The sequence below is a fragment of the Podarcis cretensis genome, assembly GCF_951804945.1.
Source record: "Podarcis cretensis genome assembly, chromosome: 2".
Classification (NCBI taxonomy): Eukaryota; Metazoa; Chordata; class Lepidosauria; order Squamata; family Lacertidae; genus Podarcis; species Podarcis cretensis.
The window spans coordinates 91,327,107-91,348,076 of record NC_137171.1 but is presented as its reverse complement, the minus strand read 5'-3'; the positions used below and the strand labels follow the sequence as shown (position 1 = coordinate 91,348,076).

The 20,970-nt window shown below is 47.4% G+C and overlaps 1 protein-coding gene across 1 annotated transcript in view; it reads right to left on the bottom strand.

Moving 5' to 3' along the window:
- The window catches only part of LOC307208809 (protein SSUH2 homolog), a 42,922-nt gene that overhangs the window by 13,688 nt on the left and 8,264 nt on the right, over positions 1–20,970 (bottom strand). Inside the window, exons 2-8 of the mRNA XM_079963783.1 lie at positions 20,621–20,719; positions 18,981–19,062; positions 17,714–17,843; positions 14,786–14,846; positions 11,252–11,376; positions 10,820–10,882; positions 9,899–9,999 (exon numbers count right to left, since the gene is read on the bottom strand). Of these exons, the coding sequence (XP_079819909.1) occupies positions 9,899–9,999; positions 10,820–10,882; positions 11,252–11,376; positions 14,786–14,846; positions 17,714–17,843; positions 18,981–19,062; positions 20,621–20,719 (661 nt within the window). The remainder of the gene's footprint in view (positions 1–9,898; positions 10,000–10,819; positions 10,883–11,251; positions 11,377–14,785; positions 14,847–17,713; positions 17,844–18,980; positions 19,063–20,620; positions 20,720–20,970) is intronic.

The following is a 20,970-nucleotide window of genomic DNA, read 5'->3' as shown; positions in this document are numbered from 1 at the left end:
CAGGCCGTGCACCTTGAACACGTGGTCTATGAACAGCTTGGCTGTCTGTTCCGCTGTGGCCACCTTCGCGCAAGGAATGAAGTGCGCCATCTTGGTGAACATGTCGACTACCACGAGTACTGCTGTTTTGCCCCTCGAGCTGGGCAGGTCAGTGACAAAGTCCAAGGCTACCCTCTCCCACGGTTCGGACGGGGTCTGTAGCGGTTCTAACAGTCCCGCCGGCGGTCTGTGTACTGGCTTGGCCCTTTGGCAGGTGTCGCACCTCGTGACGTAATCCGCGACTTCTCCCCGCATCTTGGGCCACCAAAAGTCTCTGGCTACTAATTCCACTGTCTTTTCCTTGCCGAAATGTCCGGCGCTTGGTGCGTCGTGTAGCTGTTGCAGTACTGTCGCGCGGAGTTCATCTCCCGGTACGTAGATGGCCCCCTTGCGGAGGAGCAGTCCGTCGCGTATCTGGAACTCGTCGTCCTTTGCCGTGCCGCTGCGCACCTCCTCCATCTTGGAGCGCGCGAAGGAATCTGTTAGCAGCTCGCGCCGTATCGCTTCCAGGTCTACTGTGGCAGAAGCGCATGCCCACGCCTTGGGTGCGAAAATGTGTTTGGCCGCTACCGGTGCTGCTTCCTCCAGATACTGCGGCTTCCTGGATAGCGCATCAGCCATGACGTTGTTGTCTCCGGGGATATATTCTATCCTGAAGTCGAAATCCGCAAAGAACTCCGCCCAGCGGATGTGTCTCTGGTTCAGGAACCGCGCCGTGCGCCAGTACTCCAGGTTCTTATGGTCCGTGCGAACTTGCACCGTGTGTTTGGCTCCGATGAGGAAGTGCCGCCACGCCTTGAATGCTGCATGAATGGCCAGCAACTCTCTGTCCCAGATGGTGTAGTTCTGCTCCGACTTGCTGAGTTTCCTGGAGTAGAAAGCACACGGCCTCCAATCCCCTTGCGGGTCTCGCTGCAACAGGACTGCCCCCACGGCTCTGTCGGAGGCATCCGTCTCCACCCTCATGGGCTTGCTGGGGTTCACATGCAGCAGTTGTTCCTCGGAAGCAAAAAGACGCTTGAGTTTCTGAAAGGACTGCTCCGCCTGCTCCGTCCAGATGAACTTCTTCTTCTTGGAGCTGAGGGTGTCCGTGATGGCCGCCGTCTGCATAGCGAAACCCTTGATGAACTTGCGATAAAAGTTAGCAAAGCCGACAAACCTCTGGACCTCCTTCCGATTGCGCGGGCTCTTCCAGTCCAGTACTGATCGTACCTTGGCACTGTCCATGGCGATTCCCTTGTCGGACAGCTTGTAGCCCAGGAAATCCACCTCCGTCATGTCGAACTGGCATTTCTCCAGCTTGGCGTAAAGCCTGTGCTCCCGTAGTCTTTGCAGGACTTCCTTGACATCTCCCTCGTGAGCCTCCTGCGATTCCGAGAAGATCAGAATGTCGTCCAGGAAGCAGACACACTTCTTGTAGAGGAGCCCCGCTAACACGTGATGCATGAATGCTTGGAAGCAGTGGGAGCCATTTTGTAAACCGAAGGGCATAACCCTATACTCATAGGTGCCCAAGGGCGTGAACATGGCCGTCTTCCACTCGTCGCCCTCCCGCATGCGTATAAGATTGTACGCCCCTCGTAGATCCAGCTTGGTGAAGATGCGTCCCTTCCTCACCGTCGCGAGCAAGTCGTCGATCTTGGGCATCGGGAAAGCCGTGGGCTTGGTTTTCGAATTTAAAATTCTGAAATCAACTACAAGCCTCTTCTGGGGCGTGTCCTTCTTCTTCACAAAGAACACAGGACTGCCCCCCACTGCTTTGGATTCTCGGATGAATCCCCGCTTCAAATTGTGATCTATGAACTCCCTGAGCTCTTGCAGTTCGTCTTCAGACATGGAGTACAGTTTTCCGGTCGGCAGCGTTGCCCCCGGCAGGAGGTCAATCTTGCAGTCGTAGGGTCTGTGGGGAGGCAGCTTGTCCGCTTCCTTCTCGCAGAAGACCTCCAAAAACGCCTTGTACTTGTCGGGTACCGCTTGCAGCATGCCCAGTTGTAGCTGTGGGTCATCCTCTTGCCCCTCGTCCTCCTGGTTAGTCATGATGCAATGTTCTGAGCAGTAGGAGGAGCAGAAGGTCAATTTACGCTGGTACCATGCCAATGCCGGGCTGTGCCTGTCCAACCAGCTCATGCCCAACACTATGGGCGTGTCTGACAGTTGGGTGACGTTGAAGCTGATGACTTCGCGGTGATTTCCAATGCGCATCACCATTGGCGGCGTTTGCTGTACCACCTGTCCCCCCAGCAATTCTCTTCCATCGACTGTCACTACTTTCAGGGGCATCGTGGCAGTCAGGAGCGCTATGCTATGTTGCTTGATGAAATCCACCCCCATAAAGTCTGCATTGCTACCAGAGTCAATGGTAATAGGCACTTCCATGGTGAGCCCATTGGGAAGCTGGAGTGTTGCGGTGAGCTGCACCACTGGTTTGGGCGGGAGGGGGTCTGTGGGCTGTAAGATTCCTGGGGACTGCTTTACTGATTCGTCTGGCTGGGCCCCAGCGGCTCTGCTTCCAGCCAGACTTCGTCGTTTCCCTGCTGCGGTTCCCTCTGCTGAACTGCTTCTGTTACTTTTGCTGAGGCTGCATTGTGCTTGTGGAGCCTCTGGGGGCACTCTTTTGCCATATGCTGAGCACTTTCGCAGATGTAACACTTCCTGTTCCCTCTAGGAGGCTTCACCTTGGCTGCTCCTGGTGTGAGGGCTCTGGTCGCTGACTGAGCCTTGGCACCACCTATCTCCATCGGCTCCTCTCCCCCTCCCAGTGGAGGCGTGGATTGAGCGCGCGCTGAGTCTCTGGGAAAGAAAGGAGGTGCCCTTGCTGGCGTGCGTCCCCAACGCCCTTCATCTTTGCTCCAGGGACGTTCTTCCAGCCGCATCCCAATCGTCAGCGCCTTCTGGACCACTTCTTGAGTGCTCCGTGGCCTCTCCCCCCTTGCGATTTCGTCTTTCACAGCCCCGTTGAGCCCCTCCCAGAACAGGTCCCTGACGGACGCTGAGTCCTTTTCCCATCCCAGCGCGTTGACCAATGCAAAAAAGCGGGAATGATATTGCCTTACAGTGGCTCTGCCTTGTTTCAGACCGTGAATCTCTCTTCTAGCGACATCCACATCTATCTCTGATAAAAAACAAGCGTCCATCGCCTTAATGAAGGCTTTTGCGTTTTGGAGGGCTGGATCATTATCTCTCCACAGATTGCGCAACCACGCTTTAGCTTCTCCATGGAGATGCGTTAGTATGAAGCCTACTTTCTCCTGCTCATCTCTAAAGTCCTTCTCCAGCAACTTTAGCGCAAAAACTACGTCTGCTCTGAAGTTAGGATATTGCTGCAGACTCCCATCGAAATGCGACACCAGGCTCCCCCCTCTCTTCCCGAGCCCGATCCCTTCGGATTTGGCTGCCGGTGGCCCCTGTTTAGTCAACATTTCCAACCTGTTTTGCAGATCCTTGCAGACAGCATCTGATTCCTCTTCTCTCCTCCTTGCCGCTCGTATTTCTGCGTTAAGTTGTACCACTGCTTCTTGCAAAGCTGCCAGTCGTTCTTCTGTAGTCATCTTGTGCTGCTTTTGTGAGCTCGCGAAGCACCAATCTTCGCCCCTCGCTGCGTCCTCTCACGTTGCGAGGTTCTTTGAAATTTGAGACAGGACTTACTGTCAGAGCTGCCTCCAGGTCCCCGCTCACAGAGGACCAACGCTAGGCTGTAGTTATGTACAAAAGTCTTTATTGAGATTCAGTCTCCATTTTAAAGCCGCAGCGTGCAGCTCTACGTCCCGACCTTAGACCGGCGAAGTCCTGTCTGAGTCTCCTCCCCCTCCACACCAGTTTAAGACTCTCGCTTTGCTCCACCTCTTCCTAAATTCCTTTCTCCTCTGGGTCCTCCTGCCCGCTAGGGTCTCATCCTTCCTGGACTCCTCTGACGCTGACCCTGACGATTCTTGCCCCTCCTTCCGGCGGGCTTTAGGACCTGGTTCCCTATCCGGGCTACCTTCTGTGCCGCTCGCCTGTACCTTTGAACTTGGCGCGCGCGCCCAGCCTGCAACTTTCCTCTTAACCGTTAACTCGCTCTCTGATGGAGGCGTGGTCCACCCTGACTCATCTTCTCTCGCTGGTGGTGCATGTGTGGGCTCTGACACCTGGAACTCCTCCCCCCCACTACGCTCTGGTGGGGAAGCTGGTCCTGATTTGCAACTGCTGCTCTGGGAGTCCCCGCTGGCCCCTTGCTTCTGGGGTGTCCCCCTTGGGTCGCCCCTTGTCCTGCCCATCGGCGCCCCCTTCTGTGAATCTTCCGATTCGCTGGAGAGGCTCATGGAATCTATCGAGCTGCTGTCATATTCTCCTACGCTGCCCTCGGATTGCTCCCCCTCGCTTTCCATCTCCTCTCCTCCCTGCGCTCCCGCTGAGTCCCTGACAACAGGAAAATAGGATTTCAGAAAGAGAAGTCAAAATTAGAAACAGAACTGTTGGAATCCAATGCTAAGAACTTATCAAAAATGTACAACTTGCTGTTGAAATGGAATACACAGGATGAAACGGTGAAATCAGCAATGATTAAATGGGCACAAGATATTGGTCATGATATTATGTTTGCTGACTGGGAACAGTTATGGACCACCGGTATCAAATTTACTGCATGTAATGCTTTAAAAGAAAATATTATGAAAATGATCTATCGGTGGTACATGACCCCAGTCAAGCTTGCAAAAATTTACCATTTGCCTAATAATAAGTGTTGGAAATGTAATGAGACTGAAGGCACTTTCTACCACCTTTGGTGGACCTGCCCAAAGGTTAAAGCTTTCTGGGAAATGATCTATGATGAAATTAAGAAGGTCCTTAAGTGGACTTTTCCTAAGAAACCAGAGGCTTTCCTTTTGGGCATGGTTGGCCAAGTGGTGTTAAGGAAGGATAGGATTTTTTTTATGTACGCCACTACAGCAGCAAGAATTCTACTGGCAAAGTATTGGAAGACGCAAGAACTACCTACTCTGGAAGAATGGCAAACAAAGGTGATTGACTTTATGGGACTGGCCGAGATGACGGGCAGAATCCGTGACCAGGGGAAAGAGACAGTGGAAGAGGACTGGAAGAAATTTAAAATATACCTTAAAAACAATTGTAAAATTGAGGAATGTTAAGATGTCAGGGGGTAAGAGGTAAAGAATTGCAGCAGTAATCAAAAAAACTAAAGGAACTTTTATGAAAAGGAATTAAGATAATGGACCTAAGGGTTGCTAAAGAACCATTAAACAAGGATGCAGGGATGGGGAGGTATGGGGAAGTCAAAAGAAAGAAGGGTATGAAACGATGGGTTGGAAATTATATTGTTTTGTATTGTTTTTGTTATCTGTTTGAAAAACGAATAAAAATCATTTAAAAAAAAAAAAAACCAAAACACACCATGCAAATTGAAAAAAAAAAAAAAGAAAGCTATGTAAAGGTTCGACTTGTTCTTTTTTTTTGTACTGATTGTATTTTTTTGTTTTTTTATTTCTCTTTTTTCTTTTTCTTCTTTTTGTAATTTTTAAAATTTGAATAAATATTATTTAAAAAAATAAAAATAAAACTAATAATATTTCTCAGGGAGTTTTCATATATGTCTCCTTTGGATCCACATAAGCCATCAATGATGGCATCCAGTGGATAGCATCTGGTTCCCCCAATGACCCACTATACCCTTTAAACTGAGTGAGAAACAGAATAGGAAATCAGTTATCAGAAGGGGAAGGGCTGGAAGTACAGTGGTACCTCAGGTTAAGTACTTACCGTATTTTTTACCCTATAGGACGCACCGTCCCATAAGGTGCACCTAGTTTTTTTGGGGGGAAATAAAGGGGAAAAATTTATTTCCCCCCAGGCATGGGGCTGGAGCGGGGGAAGCCCGAGCTTCCCCCGACCCCCGACCCCAGCCCCCAGAACAGGCAACGCTCCGCAAGCCGCGGGAGCCCAGCGCCGGGCTCCCACGCCTTGCGGAGAGCTCAGAGCGCCCAGGCTTCAGCATGCAGGCAACTCTCCGCAAGCCGTGGGAGCCCGGTGTGGGCTCCCACGGCTTGCGGAGAGCTGCGCGAAGCCTGGAGAGCGAGAGGGGTCGGTGCACACCGATCCCTCTCGCTCTCCAGGCTTCAGCGAAAGCCTGCATTCGCCCCAAAGGACGCACACACATTTCCCCTTCATTTTTGGAGGGGGAAAAGTGTGTCCTATAGGGCGAAAAATACGGTAATTCGTTCCGGAGGTCCGTACTTAACCTGAAACTGTTCTTAACTTGAAGCACCACTTTAGCTAATGGGGCCTCCTGCTGCCACCACACCACTGGAGCAAGATTTCTATTCTTATCCTGAAGCAAAGTTCTTAACCTGAGGTACTATTTCTGGGTTAGTGGAGTCTGTAACCTGAAGTGTATGTAACCTGAGGTACCACTGTATTATGGTCTTGCTTTGGTTTAGTTCCATTATGAGCCACCCTAACTAACAATGTGGGGACGCAGGTGGTGCTGTGGGTTAAAGCCTCAGCGCCTGAGGCTTGCCGATCGAAAGGTCGGCGGTTCGAATCCCTGCGGCGGGGTGCGCTCCCGCTGCTCGGTCCCAGCGCCTGCCAACCTAGCAGTTCGAAAGCACCTCCGGGTGCAAGTAGATAAATAGGGACCGCTTACCAGCGGGAAGGTAAACGGCGTTTCCGTGTGCGGCTCTGGCTCGCCAGAGCAGCGATGTCACGCTGGCCACGTGACCCGGAAGTGTCTCCGGACAGCGCTGGCCCCTGGCCTCTTAAGTGAGATGGGCGCACAACCCCAGAGTCTGTCAAGACTGGCCCGTACGGGCAGGGGTACCTTTACCTTTACCTTTAACTACCAATGTAAATGTTTAAGAGCTAAAAGGGGGAAGTGTTTTTACCTATTTAACTTCAACACTCAACAGCGAGTTGCTTGAATTGCATGATTTGTGCCAGCACAGAGATCACTGAGTAACAAAGATGTCATTGAAGGAAATGAAATGCTCATCTGCACAAAATGGCCGTTTCCCTACAAAGCTATAGAAGACTAGGTGACCCTTTTCAAGGAAAGTGCCATTCTGCCTACAACAGATGTAGAAAGCATATGTTTGTTCTTGGCAAATTTGGATTGCATCAACATGACGCAGATTAGCAGCAGTTAACAGCTGATTTATGAAAGCACTTTAAGATGTTGCTAGCCCCAATGGATCCCGCTTTCAAAATTATTGCCACGATTATCCCGCAATGCCATCTCTGTTATTTTAAGCATAATGGAGCCTAATAAAAACAGTTTAAAAGAATGGTGAGCTACTTTGCATCATTTAAAGATCATTTGTAAAGGCAATTAGTTCAGCAGTCAGAGAAGCAGAAGGGCAGCGGTTCTGCATACTGCAGACAACCTGGGAGGAGAAGGTGTCAAAAGAAAACAAGGCTCTGTAAAATATGGTACAGTCGTACCTCGTTTTGCAGCCGGGATCCGTTCCAGAGCCCCAACCACTAGCCGAAAAAGATGCAGGGCAAAGCGCTGCATTTGCGCTTCTGCACATGTGCGAGCGGCAAACCCAGATAGTAACCCGTTCCAGTACTTCCGGGTTTGCCACGGACGTTCGCCGGAATGGACGCTAGATAAGGCAGACGTTTGCGGAGGTATTACTGTAAATGGAAAATGGAAGTCTTTCCATGGGATTAGGTGAGATTTGGATCACTCAACCAGATGGTATCATCAGCCTTGTTTCTCAATGATAATGTGCATAACAAAACCTATCAAAGTACCTCTGAGCCCTGAGTACCTCTGTATAGACATAACCTTCAAAAATATTTTCCTTGTATAAAAAGTTAATGTTGGGCTCAGAGGTACTTTCATAGGTTTTCATATGCACGTTATCATTGTACAGATGAGATTTAGGAAGTCACAGCTCATCTACAGCTTGAGGGTGTCAGACCTATTTGGAATGGAAATCTGTCAATTCAATACTTAATCATTGAAGTTTGGCTGGTTTGCATTGCTGGGCAGTACTATGTTGTTGCTACAGTGGTACCTCAGGTTAAGTACTTAATTCGTTCCGAAGGTCTGTTCTTAACCTGAAACTGTTCTTAACCTGAAGCACCACTTTAGCTAATGGGGCCTCCTGCTGCTGCTGCGCTGCCGGAGCACAATTTCTATTCTCATCCTGAAGCAAAGTTCTTAACCCGAGGTATTATTTCTGGGTTAGCGAAGTCTGTAACCTGAAGCGTATGTAACCTGAATCGTATGGAACCTGAAGTGTATGGAACCCAAGGTACCACTGTATTGCTATTGCTATTGCTGCTGCTATTCTTATGCTTATTGAGTAAATGGATAAAAGCCCAAAAATGTAGAATCTGTTGCGAAGAAATGAACTGGGTTTACATTTTTCTTATCCCTTTTGTTCCTTCTTCTCTGTCTCCCCTGTGTACCTGCAAATGCTGCAAGGATCCCTCCCCCTCCCGAGTTCAGGAGAGCCCATTAACTCCCTACTTTTGTCCCTGCCAGCCCCAATCTGGATGGACATAGTGCTTGCTATAGTGCCTGCCAAGTATACTGCAATGTTCTCAGCCTTTACCTAGAAGGGTCAGCCTATCCATGTCTTCTATAAATAGAAATCCAGTTACCTTGGCCTTCCCTGGAGCTGGGCATGCAGGCAACTCAGGTTCTGAGCCTGTGCGCATAGCAATAGAAGAAGAAGAAGAGGAGGAGGAGGAGGAGGAGGAGGAGGAGGAGGAGGTGTAGTAGTTTGGATTTGATATCCCGCTTTATCACTACCCTAAGGGATCTCAAAGCGGCCAACAATCTCCTTTCCCTTCCTCCCCCACAACAAACACTCTGTGAGGTGAGTGGGGCTGAGAGACTTCAGAGAAGTTTGACTAGCCCAAGGTCACCCAGCAGCTGCATGTGGGGGGGGGGGGAATCGAACCCAGTTCACCAGATTACGAGACCACTGCTCTTAACCACTACACTGGGGAGTCATGGGACTGCTGGGCTCACACCTAGGAGGTACCTGTAGGCTGTCCCATATATGCGGTGCCTGCATGTCTAGCAATGCATTTGATGGGTGTTGAGCCATAGGGAGATCTTGCCTACATATTGCCACCACAAAAACATGGCCAGCATGCAGAGGTGCTCACCATTTCTTTATTTCCCTGTATGCCAGTGTGGAACAGTGGTCACAGTGTGAGACTAGGACCTGGGAAATCAGAGTTCCAATCCCACCCAGCCATAAAGCTATCTGGGTGACCTAGGGGCAATGACTGCCTCTTAGCCTTACCTACCTAACAGGGTTGCTGTGGGGATTAAATGAGAAGGGGGACAACCATGCCTCGGCAGAGCAGAGGGCATGAAATCATCCTCATTCCTTCTCTTCTCTTTCTGGGTTAGAAAGCTTCTGTGGGCAGCCCTCCTTAGCTTATGAATAACCAGCTGCGGGTGGGATAGCAGCACACCTACCCCTCACCCCAATTCGGCCAGCCTTCCTTGCATGGAAAGAAGCATCTCTGTCACCAAGGCAACACAGTCAAGCCTCCCTTTCATGTCAGCTCTTCCTTTCAGGTAATCGGTGGTTCGGCTAATGGGGCAATCACTGCAGGAAAAGCCTCTAAGAGCTCCTGCGATAGATATACGTATGTGTGTATGCCTTTACTTTTGGATTGGGATTTATCGTTTTATAGTAGGACTCCCTTGGTTTATTTAATTCTTAAGTTCCTTTGGTGTTGGCAGAAATTATCCTAAGTATTTAATAAGTAGTATCTATAATAATAATAATAATAATAATAATAATAATAATAATAATATTATTATTATTATTATAAGTAGTATCTATCAAAGAGAGAGAGAGAGAGAGAGAATATCCCACCTCAGAAAACTTACCTCTTACGTCCGCTACCTGAACACATCTGGCATCGCTTTTGATGTTTCAGGTGTTTCGCTTTTGCTTTATGTCTGGCTCCACTGCATGTCACACACCTCATCTAAAGGTGCACCACAACAACAACAACAGAACAGATTACACAATTCTACATAGCTGTCAACCATCCCTTATTTGGTGGGAAAGTCCCTTATCCCAGCGCTGTCCCCCATTGCTGTCCCTTATTGATGATGATGTCCCTTAAATTTCCCAGGTTTCAAAGGAAGCATCTCCTCTCCCTCCCTCCCTGCCAGCCAGGGAGGAGAGAGGCTCCAACTGTGTTGCATGGCTGCATTGCTCACCCAATAAGGAGTCTAAGAATGACTGGGGGGTGGAGCTTGCATGCCTTGAGCCAATCAAATCGGCCGCGTTGCCTGGGGACTCGCCTTTGCTCAGCGCTTCCCAGCGGAGAGGTGACGTGGTTTCCCTTGCTGCATCCCCTTTGCCGGGTTGCTGTGCTGTGGGAACCACCGCTTGAGGCTTCGTTTGACTGCTGGCTGGGCTTTCTGCCTTTGGCTCGGAGGGGCTCAGAAGTTGAACATACCTGTGCTCGGAAAATCCCTTATTTTGGCTGCTGATCCCTTATTTTCAAGGCTGCTGGTCCCTTATTTTCAAATCTGTAAGTTGATAGCTATGCGATTCTAGAAGTAATAGCTTTCCCCCAAATGTCAGAAATGTCTGCCTGAACATGCCATTCCCCAACACATTTGGTATTTTTAAGTATGCAAGGCACTGCTTTCCTTCTGGTGTATATATGGATTTTTCAACACAGATTACAACATGAAATGACTAAACAGGATTGCTGTGCAAGTGGCACAAGTGATAACACTGAGAACACAGAAGAAAGAAGGAATTGAACTGGAGAGGACACAGCCAATACTCACTCTGCCGGCACCATGACACCCACTGCATTTGTATCGGCCACGACCATGACACTTGTGGCATTCCTGAAATATAAATGGTGCACAAATACAGATTTCTGCCAAGTATTTCCAGCAATTGTATGCCATTGTCTTAAACAAAATGAATGGTGGTGCCTTAACTGAGGAAGCAGAACAGTGCAATCCTATGCATGTCTACTCAGAGGTAAGTCTCATTTAGTTCAAGGGAATGACTGTGGCAGCCTAACTGAACTACCAAGGGCAACAGAATTTTTTACCTACGGCAAATGAAAGCAAAGGGTATGTAAATGAAAACCACCTACAAAATATTAACCATCACAGAGCTGTGTGATAAAGCAGATCAAGAAACCAGCATAACTGAGGTATAATAATGTGACTTAATGCTTGATTTTCAACCCATGATTGACAAATTACCTTTACTAAAGAAGAGTGAGGAATGCGAAACTTTTTTGTATCTTCCTGAAACATCTGTGGAACTTGGACTTTAATATCCCATGGTTGAGGAGATGCGCCATTTTGTGGCCCATCTACCAAAATATCTGATAGAAAGAAACAACATAAACACAATATTTTAGCAAGTCTAGAGACCATAATCCGAACCCAAACACCACTTAAGCTCATTGAAATCAAATAGTAGATGGAACAGAGAAATCTCTGCTTTGTTTACAGGGGGTCCTGTTTTGCTTTGCCCTGATCAGCATATTGCTGCTCACCCTTCTTATTATAATTAGAGGGAATACTAGAATTATTTTGAAAAAACTTTGCTTAATATGACTAAAAATTGAGTACCATGTGAATATATAGTTCCACATTTTAGATCCTTGATTAATATATCCATTAAACTTAATTATCGAAAGAGTTCTTAGTTGAAATAGATAATACAGCTAGCTATTCAATAGCTATCTTTTTTCCATGCTGAGTTACATTCGTCTAGTGGACCCAAGATCCAGATATAATGTTCAAGTTTTCTAGGGGTTCATCAAGTTGTGCAGAGATTATCTGTGCAGTTTCTTTGTCCAGACTGCTCCTTTGGATCAATAAGTGAATTCATTCTTTCCAGGGATGTTTGTCTGAGCTCCTTGACAGGCACTGAGGTATTTCACACTTTGCAAGAAGTTTCTAGAGAAGAGTTGCCTTTTTGAATAGCAATAATGGCTGCCTCCAGCTACCCAAAGACATCACAAAGCCCCCACAAAACTGGGGAGGGGGATGAAGTTAGTAAAGAAACCTTTCAGCTCTCTTCAGCAACTCTCAGCTGCTTTGTACAACAGGCCTTGCCAATCACTTTAGTAGGAGTTTATTACTTTTCCAGGAAAGCCATTACACTTCACCTTTATAATACTGATAGTACAAGCAACCTTTTTTCTTTTAACTTTGGGTTCTTTTGTGAGCCCGTGATAACTTAAAGGAAAGGCCTTTTCCTAAAGTAACTGGGAACTTTTCTGTGCTGAGTCAAAGTTCAAATGATCTGACAATCATATGAAGCAGTGCTTTTTCTAAAAAAAAAAAAAAATGCTTAGGGTTACTCTCATTTTGACTCAAGAAAATCACCATTTTATAGCTCAAATCAGGAAAATTAAATACAGTAAATGAACAAAAGTACAAATATTCACAAAACGTTTAGGGGTATGCGTACCCCAGTGTACCTCCAGAAAAAAAGCACTGATATGAAGGAACATATTATGCACAAAATGAACAAACACTGAATGCTTTATGAAATGTTAGTGGCATGGAAGCAATCTGTTTGAGAGGAAAGAATCATCAGCTTCTGAAATATTTAGAGATATATTGATGGGCATATGAGATACCAGTTTCCCTTTGCCCTCTGTTGATTATTTTGGAAGTGTTAACAGCATTCAGACTGTCTGTTAAATTTCTGGTGTCAAAGGGCAGGACTCATCTAACTTCTGAAGTAGACATGTATACCACTGTACTGTAAGTTGTGCAGTGAATTCTTAAAGCGTGCCCGAACATCAGCTCCCGCACAGCAGGATATCTGTACAGTGGTACCTCAGGTTACAAACTTAATTTGTTCTGGAGGTCCATTCTTAACCCGAAACCGTTCTTAACCTGAGGTATGCTCTCGCTAACGGGCCTCCGGCTGCCGCAGCGCCACCATTCTGGGGCAAAGTTTGCAACCTGGAGCAACTACTTCTGGGTTAGCGGAGTTCGTAACCCGAAGCGTTTGTAACCCGAGGTACCACTGTATAAGCTTCTCTGCAAAGTTATCACGTTTTGCATTTGCCATTGGGGGAGGGGATTGCTTAACATTCACTTCCCACTTATTCTGCAAACAGTAAATTTTAGGGAGTACCTGATCTCAGATGAACCCTTCACAGGAAAAAAACACATCCTGGTTGCTAGGAAGAATGGAAAGGCGAAGTATGGAAATTCCAAGGACTACTAGAAAGCAAGACAGATGCAGCAAAAGTGCACTAAATCGGGTCCTCCCTAAAAGAGAGCACGTGTTGTGGTGAGACCTGGCAACCAAACCCTGTGCTGTGGGTGGGTACGTTTGGATAGCCACAGCACCCAGTTGGTAGGTCCCTTGATGCTGGGTTTAATCAGGCCAATGGGACTCAGCCTAAACGGATCAAGGGACCCAGAGCTTCCTCTTTCGGTTTGTGCATCAGAACACCCGCCCACCTCTTCCTACTTTCAGGGCTTGTTGCGTTTGACCTTGCTATGCCGTCTTGTGTCGTCTGTCGTTGGGACTGGGGCACGGCAGGAATTTCCCCACTTGGCTGATTGGCTGTTGCCATTTGGGTTTCACCTGCCACGTAGCAAATCATCACAACTTGTAAGGTTGCGGATAGGCTCTGGTTCAGGTGATAGGGATGGGGGAACACTCTCGCCATCCCTATATGAAGGGTATTTTGTTAAAGGAATCCAGGGACTCAATGGTTTGGTCAACCCCTGAGAGGGGGTTGTGCCCTTGCCTGAGTCCAGGGGGACATTTGGTTGGTGGACATAGCCTGTTCCCAACTTTCCGCTTATCCAGGTGTTCGCCCTAGGCTGACCTATGCTGGTGCCCTGGGTCAGCGTTGCCTGCAAGGGTGCAGGGAGCTAGTTGAACCAGAGCCTATGCAACCACTCACTTGCTGTAATCAATAAAGTTGTGGCCTAAATTCTGCCAAAAACCAAACCAAAATTTGAGTCTTGTCTGAATTTATTTAAGGGGAAGGTTTAAAGGTCTGAACACGCAAAGGGAAGAGGAAAACATAAGCTCTTTAGGAACCCAGGGGTTCCTGTTGCCAGGTGTTCACACACCTCACTTATCAGTGACAGCTCTGACTTCGCCCATTGGCTGAAAACACTGACAGGTAGAAGCAACCAGGCTCACTTATTTCCAGAAATCACTTAGAAGGATAATTGCACATTTTGCATCATAGCTTTATTTCTAGGACTTCCTTTTTAAAAAGAAAAAAGAAAAGAAATCCCTGAGTCTGCCTCCCAAGCTTGAGGGCACCACTGAAGCCCTTTGCAGGCCCCATGATGCCCATGGGCATCACGTTGAAAAACCACAGCCCAGTGTGTGTATTTTTCTGCAAGGAATTCTCCCTTAATTGCATGCATTTTGTATGTTATTTTCATTTTTTCCACTATTATGCACATTTCTGTGCACATTCTTTTACTGGAGAATTACATTACAAATAGTTTGGATTTTGAAGGAGAAGTTGCTTTGATTCATATATTGATTCTGTGGGTGTGGTAGGTTCGCTTAAAGTGTGAACAAATTCTCCTGATTTCATGGACAGGTGTTACAGGGAATCAGCCATCCACGTGGCTGTGTGCTCACTATCAATTATGACAGAATGGTTGTAAGTAAAATGAAGCTAGATTTTTTAGGGCTCTGTACAAAGCATGATTAGGTGACAAATTACATTGGATTACAATGACACAACTGCAATCAAAATGGATGATTCACTATTCATGAAAATTACTCACTGGTATAAGGCTCAAAAGTCCATTCACATAATCTTGTTTCAGTAAAGGTTTCCAGCCGATACTGTGGAGAAATAAATATTGTAATTAAATGCAATTACTAGAAACTGTAATTATCACTGAAAGTAAATAGGAAATATTTTGTTCACTTTAAGCCCTGCTCAGCAAGTAGAGTTGTCTGGGGACATTTTGAGATGGTAGTCTGTGATGGACCAGTGGCCTGCCATGCCATCCCACAACTCCTGAAAGTAATTGAACAAGAAGCAAATTTCTCCCCACCTCTCTGCTTCATCATATCTCTGCTTCATTGCCCTCCTGTTCCTCATATTCTAAGTCATCTCACAACAATAAAGTAATCTCAGCCTCTCACAAACCAAATTTGGCATGTTCAGTTTGTGCCACTGGTCACCAAGACTCATGTACATGAACCAGTTTTTATTTATGAGACTTAGGTCTCGGCAAGAGTGGCCCACCCATGAGGCAAAACGAGGTGACTGCCTCAGCAGCAGGATCCACCAAGTGGCAGATCCAATCGGCAAGGAATGCGTCACCTGCCACAGTGCTAGAGACAGCTGCAGCTCCTTGAAGGCCACATGCTACCACCTCCTTCACAGCCTCCCCCTGCCACCCTAATGTTTCCTCCACAGTGGCCTCTCAGTGAATAGGAGGGACTGCTGGTCTTCTCCCAAATCCTGTTCCCAATGTTGATCTTTATTCCTCCCCCCCCCCATTGTTCCTGATGTAGATTGTTAAGTTGTGGGTTGACATAGCAGACGACACAGCGATTTCTCCAAGTAGCTCTTTATTTTGTAAGCTGGAATAGAACTGACTGCAAACAGCTCAGCCGGCCTGCTTTTATAGGCAGCCGGCTGTCAACATTGTAGCAACAACAGCCCAGAGTTCCCGCCTAAAATAACTGACGTGGACCTGAGTGAAAACTATCTACAGACCTGAGTGAATACTATATACAGTATCCCCCTGCTGGCCCAGGGTGAAACTTCAGCAGATCCAATCGGCAAGGAATGCATCACCTGCCACAGTGCTAGAGACAGCTGCAGCTCCTTGAAGGCCACATGCTACCACCTCCTTCACAGCCTCCCCCTGCCACCCTAATGTTTCCTCCACAGTGGCCTCTCAGTGAATAGGAGGGACTGCTGGTCTTCTCCCAAATCCTGTTCCCAATGTTGATCTTTATTCCTCCCCCCCCCCCCCATTGTTCCTGATGTAGATTGTTAAGTTGTGGGTTGACATAGCAGACGACACAGCGATTTCTCCAAGTAGCTCTTTATTTTGTAAGCTGGAATAGAACTGACTGCAAACAGCTCAGCCGGCCTGCTTTTATAGGCAGCCGGCTGTCAACATTGTAGCAACAACAGCCCAGAGTTCCCGCCTAAAATAACTGACGTGGACCTGAGTGAAAACTATCTACAGACCTGAGTGAAAACTATATACAGTATCCCCCTGCTGGCCCAGGGTGAAACTTCAGCAGATCCAATCGGCAAGGAATGCATCACCTGCCACAGTGCTAGAGACAGCTGCAGCTCCTTGAAGGCCACATGCTACCACCTCCTTCACAGCCTCCCCCTGCCACCCTAATGTTTCCTCCACAGTGGCCTCTCAGTGAATAGGAGGCACTGCTGGTCTTCTCCCAAATCCTGTTCCCAATGTTGATCTTTATTCCTCCCCCCCCCATTGTTCCTGATGCAGATCATCACTCCCCTTTTCTTCCCTGGTGGGGGGTCATGGACTGGCTGGATGCAGAGGAATGGTGGGAGGTACCAGCTGGGGAACCCCCAGGGGAAGAAGGCTCAGAGCCAGAGGATTTGTGGTGGGACGATGATGAGTGGTCAGAGGGAGAAGAGGGAGCAGACTGGGAGGAGGGTGTGTCGGAAGCTGAAGAGGTAACAGGACTTAGTGAGCAGGAAGAGGCTGTGGCAGAGCATGGTTCAGACTCAGAGGTGACAGCAGGGGCTGGAGGGAGTGGGGCCAAGAGGTGGAGACGCCTACTGCAGAAGAAGCTAGGGAGTCTCCCCTCCTGCTGCATCCAGCTCCCCTTCCCCCTGGGATTGTAGAACACACTGAGAAATGAAAAGGCCAGAGCAGAGGGTGGTTGTGCCCAGACGCAGCTTGGAGAGGAAGAGTCCTAGTCAGCACTAGAAAAGTGGGGACTTTCAGCCCTCGCAACTGCTTCATCAGGGCAAGAGCTCCAGGAAAGGGTTGCTGAGACCACTGGGCTGGAGCTGCAATCTTGAATAAAGAGTCACTGGCCATGGTTGATTTATTGTTTTATTGCTGACCTACAACTGACTCCAACCCTGACACAGGGTGAGGGGCACCATTTTGTGATTCGCCTCCGGTGCCAAAATGCCTTGGGCCCGTCCTGGCCCTCGGCTATATGAAATAATCATTAAGAAGGTTGCAGCAGCGGGGGCAGGGTGGGGCAGCAGTGCTTACCTGGCCTCCTGGCAGCAGAATTGCTCCTGCTTACCAAGAGGGAGAGTGGGAGGATCAAGTTGCCAGGGTGGCTGGAGCTGTGCAAACACATCAATGGAGCCAGCATCTTGTTCCTGCGGGTGCATTTGCACAGCACAGACTTCCCCACCGCCTTGCCCCTCCCACTCCCATTCCTGACAAGCGAAAGCAATTCTGCTGCCAGGAGGTCAGGTAAGCAACACCCTGCCCCACCCTCTGCTCCTGGAAGCATGCCTCTGAGCAAATGCAGACTGAATAACCTGCGCACTGAAGATTAAAGGGAAGAGACCTCAGTGGAGAGCATGTGCCTGGTAAATATTTTTAGCTATGAGATGCTGCTAAAGTCCCACTGAAATCAATCAGACGGATTGGAGTGCTTAACTATCTGCATCAAGCCACATCCCTTCCCTAACTCTTGTCTAATTTACACCTGTTGGAAGCGCATCTGGGGATACTCACCCTGTACAATGTTTGCGGCTTCAGTTCCTGAATGACAAGCTCTCCTGCAGCTCTGTTGCCATAGCAACATTTGGAATTGACAAAGCTGAAGAGCGCATTTCTGGCCATGTCATCTGTCATTCTTGGGATCCTGTGGATTAACGGCACAGCACACACTCGTTTCTAAACCATACATAAATGAATTTAATACCCGTAGCAGTCGTTCAGGAACTCCAAAAATTCAAACGTGGAATGAAGAAGTTAATGGCAATCGCATCTCTTGATGCGATACACGGCCTCTATGACGTTGCCGTCAGGGCTCTCTCAGTGTCCATAACACAATAATGAATGGGTGGGGAATAAAAATCACTGCCAGCCTCAAGTTAACCAAAACAAATTATTAAATAACATGCCTGTTCTTATCTAATATTCTTGTGCTCTAGGCTGGTTGCAGTTTCCTTATCTCTGTCAAATTATATTGATATGCCTTTTCTCGACAGCCCCGTTCTAAAGATTACAGGCAGCGCAAAACCTCTGAAACACACAGACACGTATAATCTTGCTCCTTTTATGTAGAGGCAAATGGATCCTAACGATGGAGTTTTGAAAGCCCCATCCATTCTCAGCAGCTGGTTCTGTGCACTTTGCTCAAAACAGGGCCATCACACGAACCACCTGACCATTGCTGCCTGGAACAAAATGACTAGAGGCAAACAGCATGGGCTTAATGTAGTGGCTGGGGGAGAGGAGTGGCTGACTCTATGGAGTAGCAAGTTCCTGGTGCAAACATGCCCACTGTGGTCCATTAGGGCAAATTGGGTGCTGCCCCACTAACCTCAGTCTGCCTTAAGCCAAATGCCTGCCCCCCCTTTTTTTTTATTACAACTAGCCTAGGGGTGGTCCTGGCTGTCAACTTCCTCCTGCTTAGCTTCCACTTCATCCTTTTAGAGATCAGCAGTTTAGAGGGTGGGAATGAAACAAGGAAAACCTGTAATTGCCTTTGCATTGCAGGGGTTTGGACTAGTTGACCCTTGGGGTCTCTTCCAACTCTACGATTCTATCATTTTATGACTCTAGCTACTGTTGGCCGGCCAGTCTTCTGCCCTAACCATCTCAATAGGCACCAGCCACCAAAGAATTTTTGCTTGGCCCAATCCTATAGGCTCAGGAGATTCAGTCTGTGGGTACTTGCACCTTTTTTGCAGGGCGTGGGGTGTGATTCATACCAGTGCTAGGACCTTAGAAAGGCAGCTTTCCAAGACAAGGAAAATAAACAAACATTTCTTACCTGCATTGCAGAAACACTGGGTTGTTTCTCTGTTCGCTAAACTTTTGCATTACCTCTGGAGGCGGAACTAATTTTTTTCTGCCTAGATGAGAGAATTTAAAGAAGAATTAGTCTTCATCGTCAATGATTTCCTGGTGCTGACAAAGCAGGTGGGGTGGGATAACAGTGAAAACCTGAAAGCTAAGGAAAATCCCCCATAGAGCTGATGCGAAGAAGAAGAAGAAGAAGAAGAAGAAGAAGAAGAAGAAGAAGAAGAAGAAGAAGAAGAAGAAGAGTCCCATGGACTGCAAGAAGTCCCATGGACTGCAAGAAGATCAAACTTATCCATTCTTAAGGAAATCAGCCCTGAGTGCTCACTGGAAGGACAGATCCTGAAGCTGAGGCTCCAATACTTTGGCCACCTCATGAGAAGACAAGACTCCCTGGAAAAGACCCAGATGTTGGGAAAGATGGAGGGCACAAGGAGAAGGGGACGACAGAGGACGAGATGGTTGGATAGTGTTCTCGAAGCTACCAGCATGAGTTTGACCAAGCTGTAGGAGGCAGTGGAAGACAGAAGTGCCTGGCGTGCTCTGGTCCATGGGGTCACGAAGAGTCGGACACAACTAAACGACTAAATAATAATAATAATAATAATAATAATAATAATAATAATAATTCTCATCATTCTGCTTTCTATCTTCTGGCCATTGGCAACTAAATGAACCTGGGAAACACATGAAGAGACCTTGATACACATTTTTAACTGTTGTAATTAACATGCAGCATCTATCTGTCAAATATATATTCTGTCTGAAAATGGAATCCCACCTTTCTCTAGTTCTTACGGCTGATAGTCAGTGAAAGGGTTTTCTGCACAGATTCTCAGCTAGGTGAGTTCTATTGGCCATGGTTACAGATGTGCTATGGAGGCAGCCTTGGGTACTTCCATCATACAGTGCCAGCCCAAGACATTCCACGGTAGCAAGTGGAAACTTGCATTGCAGTACAGTGGTACCTCGGGTTACAGACACTTCAGGTTACAGACTCCGCTAACCCAGAAATAGTACCCCAGGTTAAGAACTTTGCTTCAGGGTGAGAACAGAAATTGTGCTCCGGCGGCGCGGCAGCAGCAGGATGCCCCATTAGCTAAAGTGGTGCTTCAGGTTAAGAACAGTTTCAGGTTAAGAACGGACCTCCAGAACGAATTAAGTACTTAGCCCGAGGTACCACTGTATAACGTATTGTTCTTTGGCAGTAATGCATCGATTGGGTTGGATCCAGACTAGTCCTAGGGAGAACTCTTCTCTGTTCGAGGGAGCAGATCGTTGCTGCTGATTCTGCATTGCAAAACTCAGGATCCCCTGAAAACCTGCTCCAAAGGATTGGGGGACCTTCAGGAACAGCGGAAAGTTGCCCTGCCTTTCCTTCAGTGGAACCCTCCCTTTCATGAATGGAAGGAGCCTCCATTTGCAAGAGGGCAAGTCTGAATCCATCCCCAAAGTCTTTAGGCTGAGATTCTATTGTTTGTTTATTTGCTTAATTAATTAATTAATTAATTAATTGCTTTCTTTGCCACTGCAGCTCAGAGTGGCTTACAATATTTTAAAGTGACTTAACAATATTTTTCTAGGGGGACCATGATGTCAATGCAGACTTACCAAGATCTCGGAAAGTCCACTCATAATGACCCAGTGGCTCTAACAGATCTGCAGGAGGTGCTAAAGGACTTTCAGGCTCTGATTCCAGTTCCAGGGTAGCTGTTTTAGACATAAATATGAGGGGAATATTTAGTCAAATTATCGTGTATTTTGGGTTTCTTTTTTGTATAATCATATGTTCTGAATTCTATGGTCTCAGACTTTAATTTTTAGCAGCAGTCATTGCCTTTTTAATGCAAGAGTTTAGAATTGCCTGAAAGTAATCTTAGGGCACCAGATGTTTCTTTGATTCATGTGCTCTTCTAAAAATATGCCCTTTGCTGAGCTGTAACAATAGGTGCTCATGATTC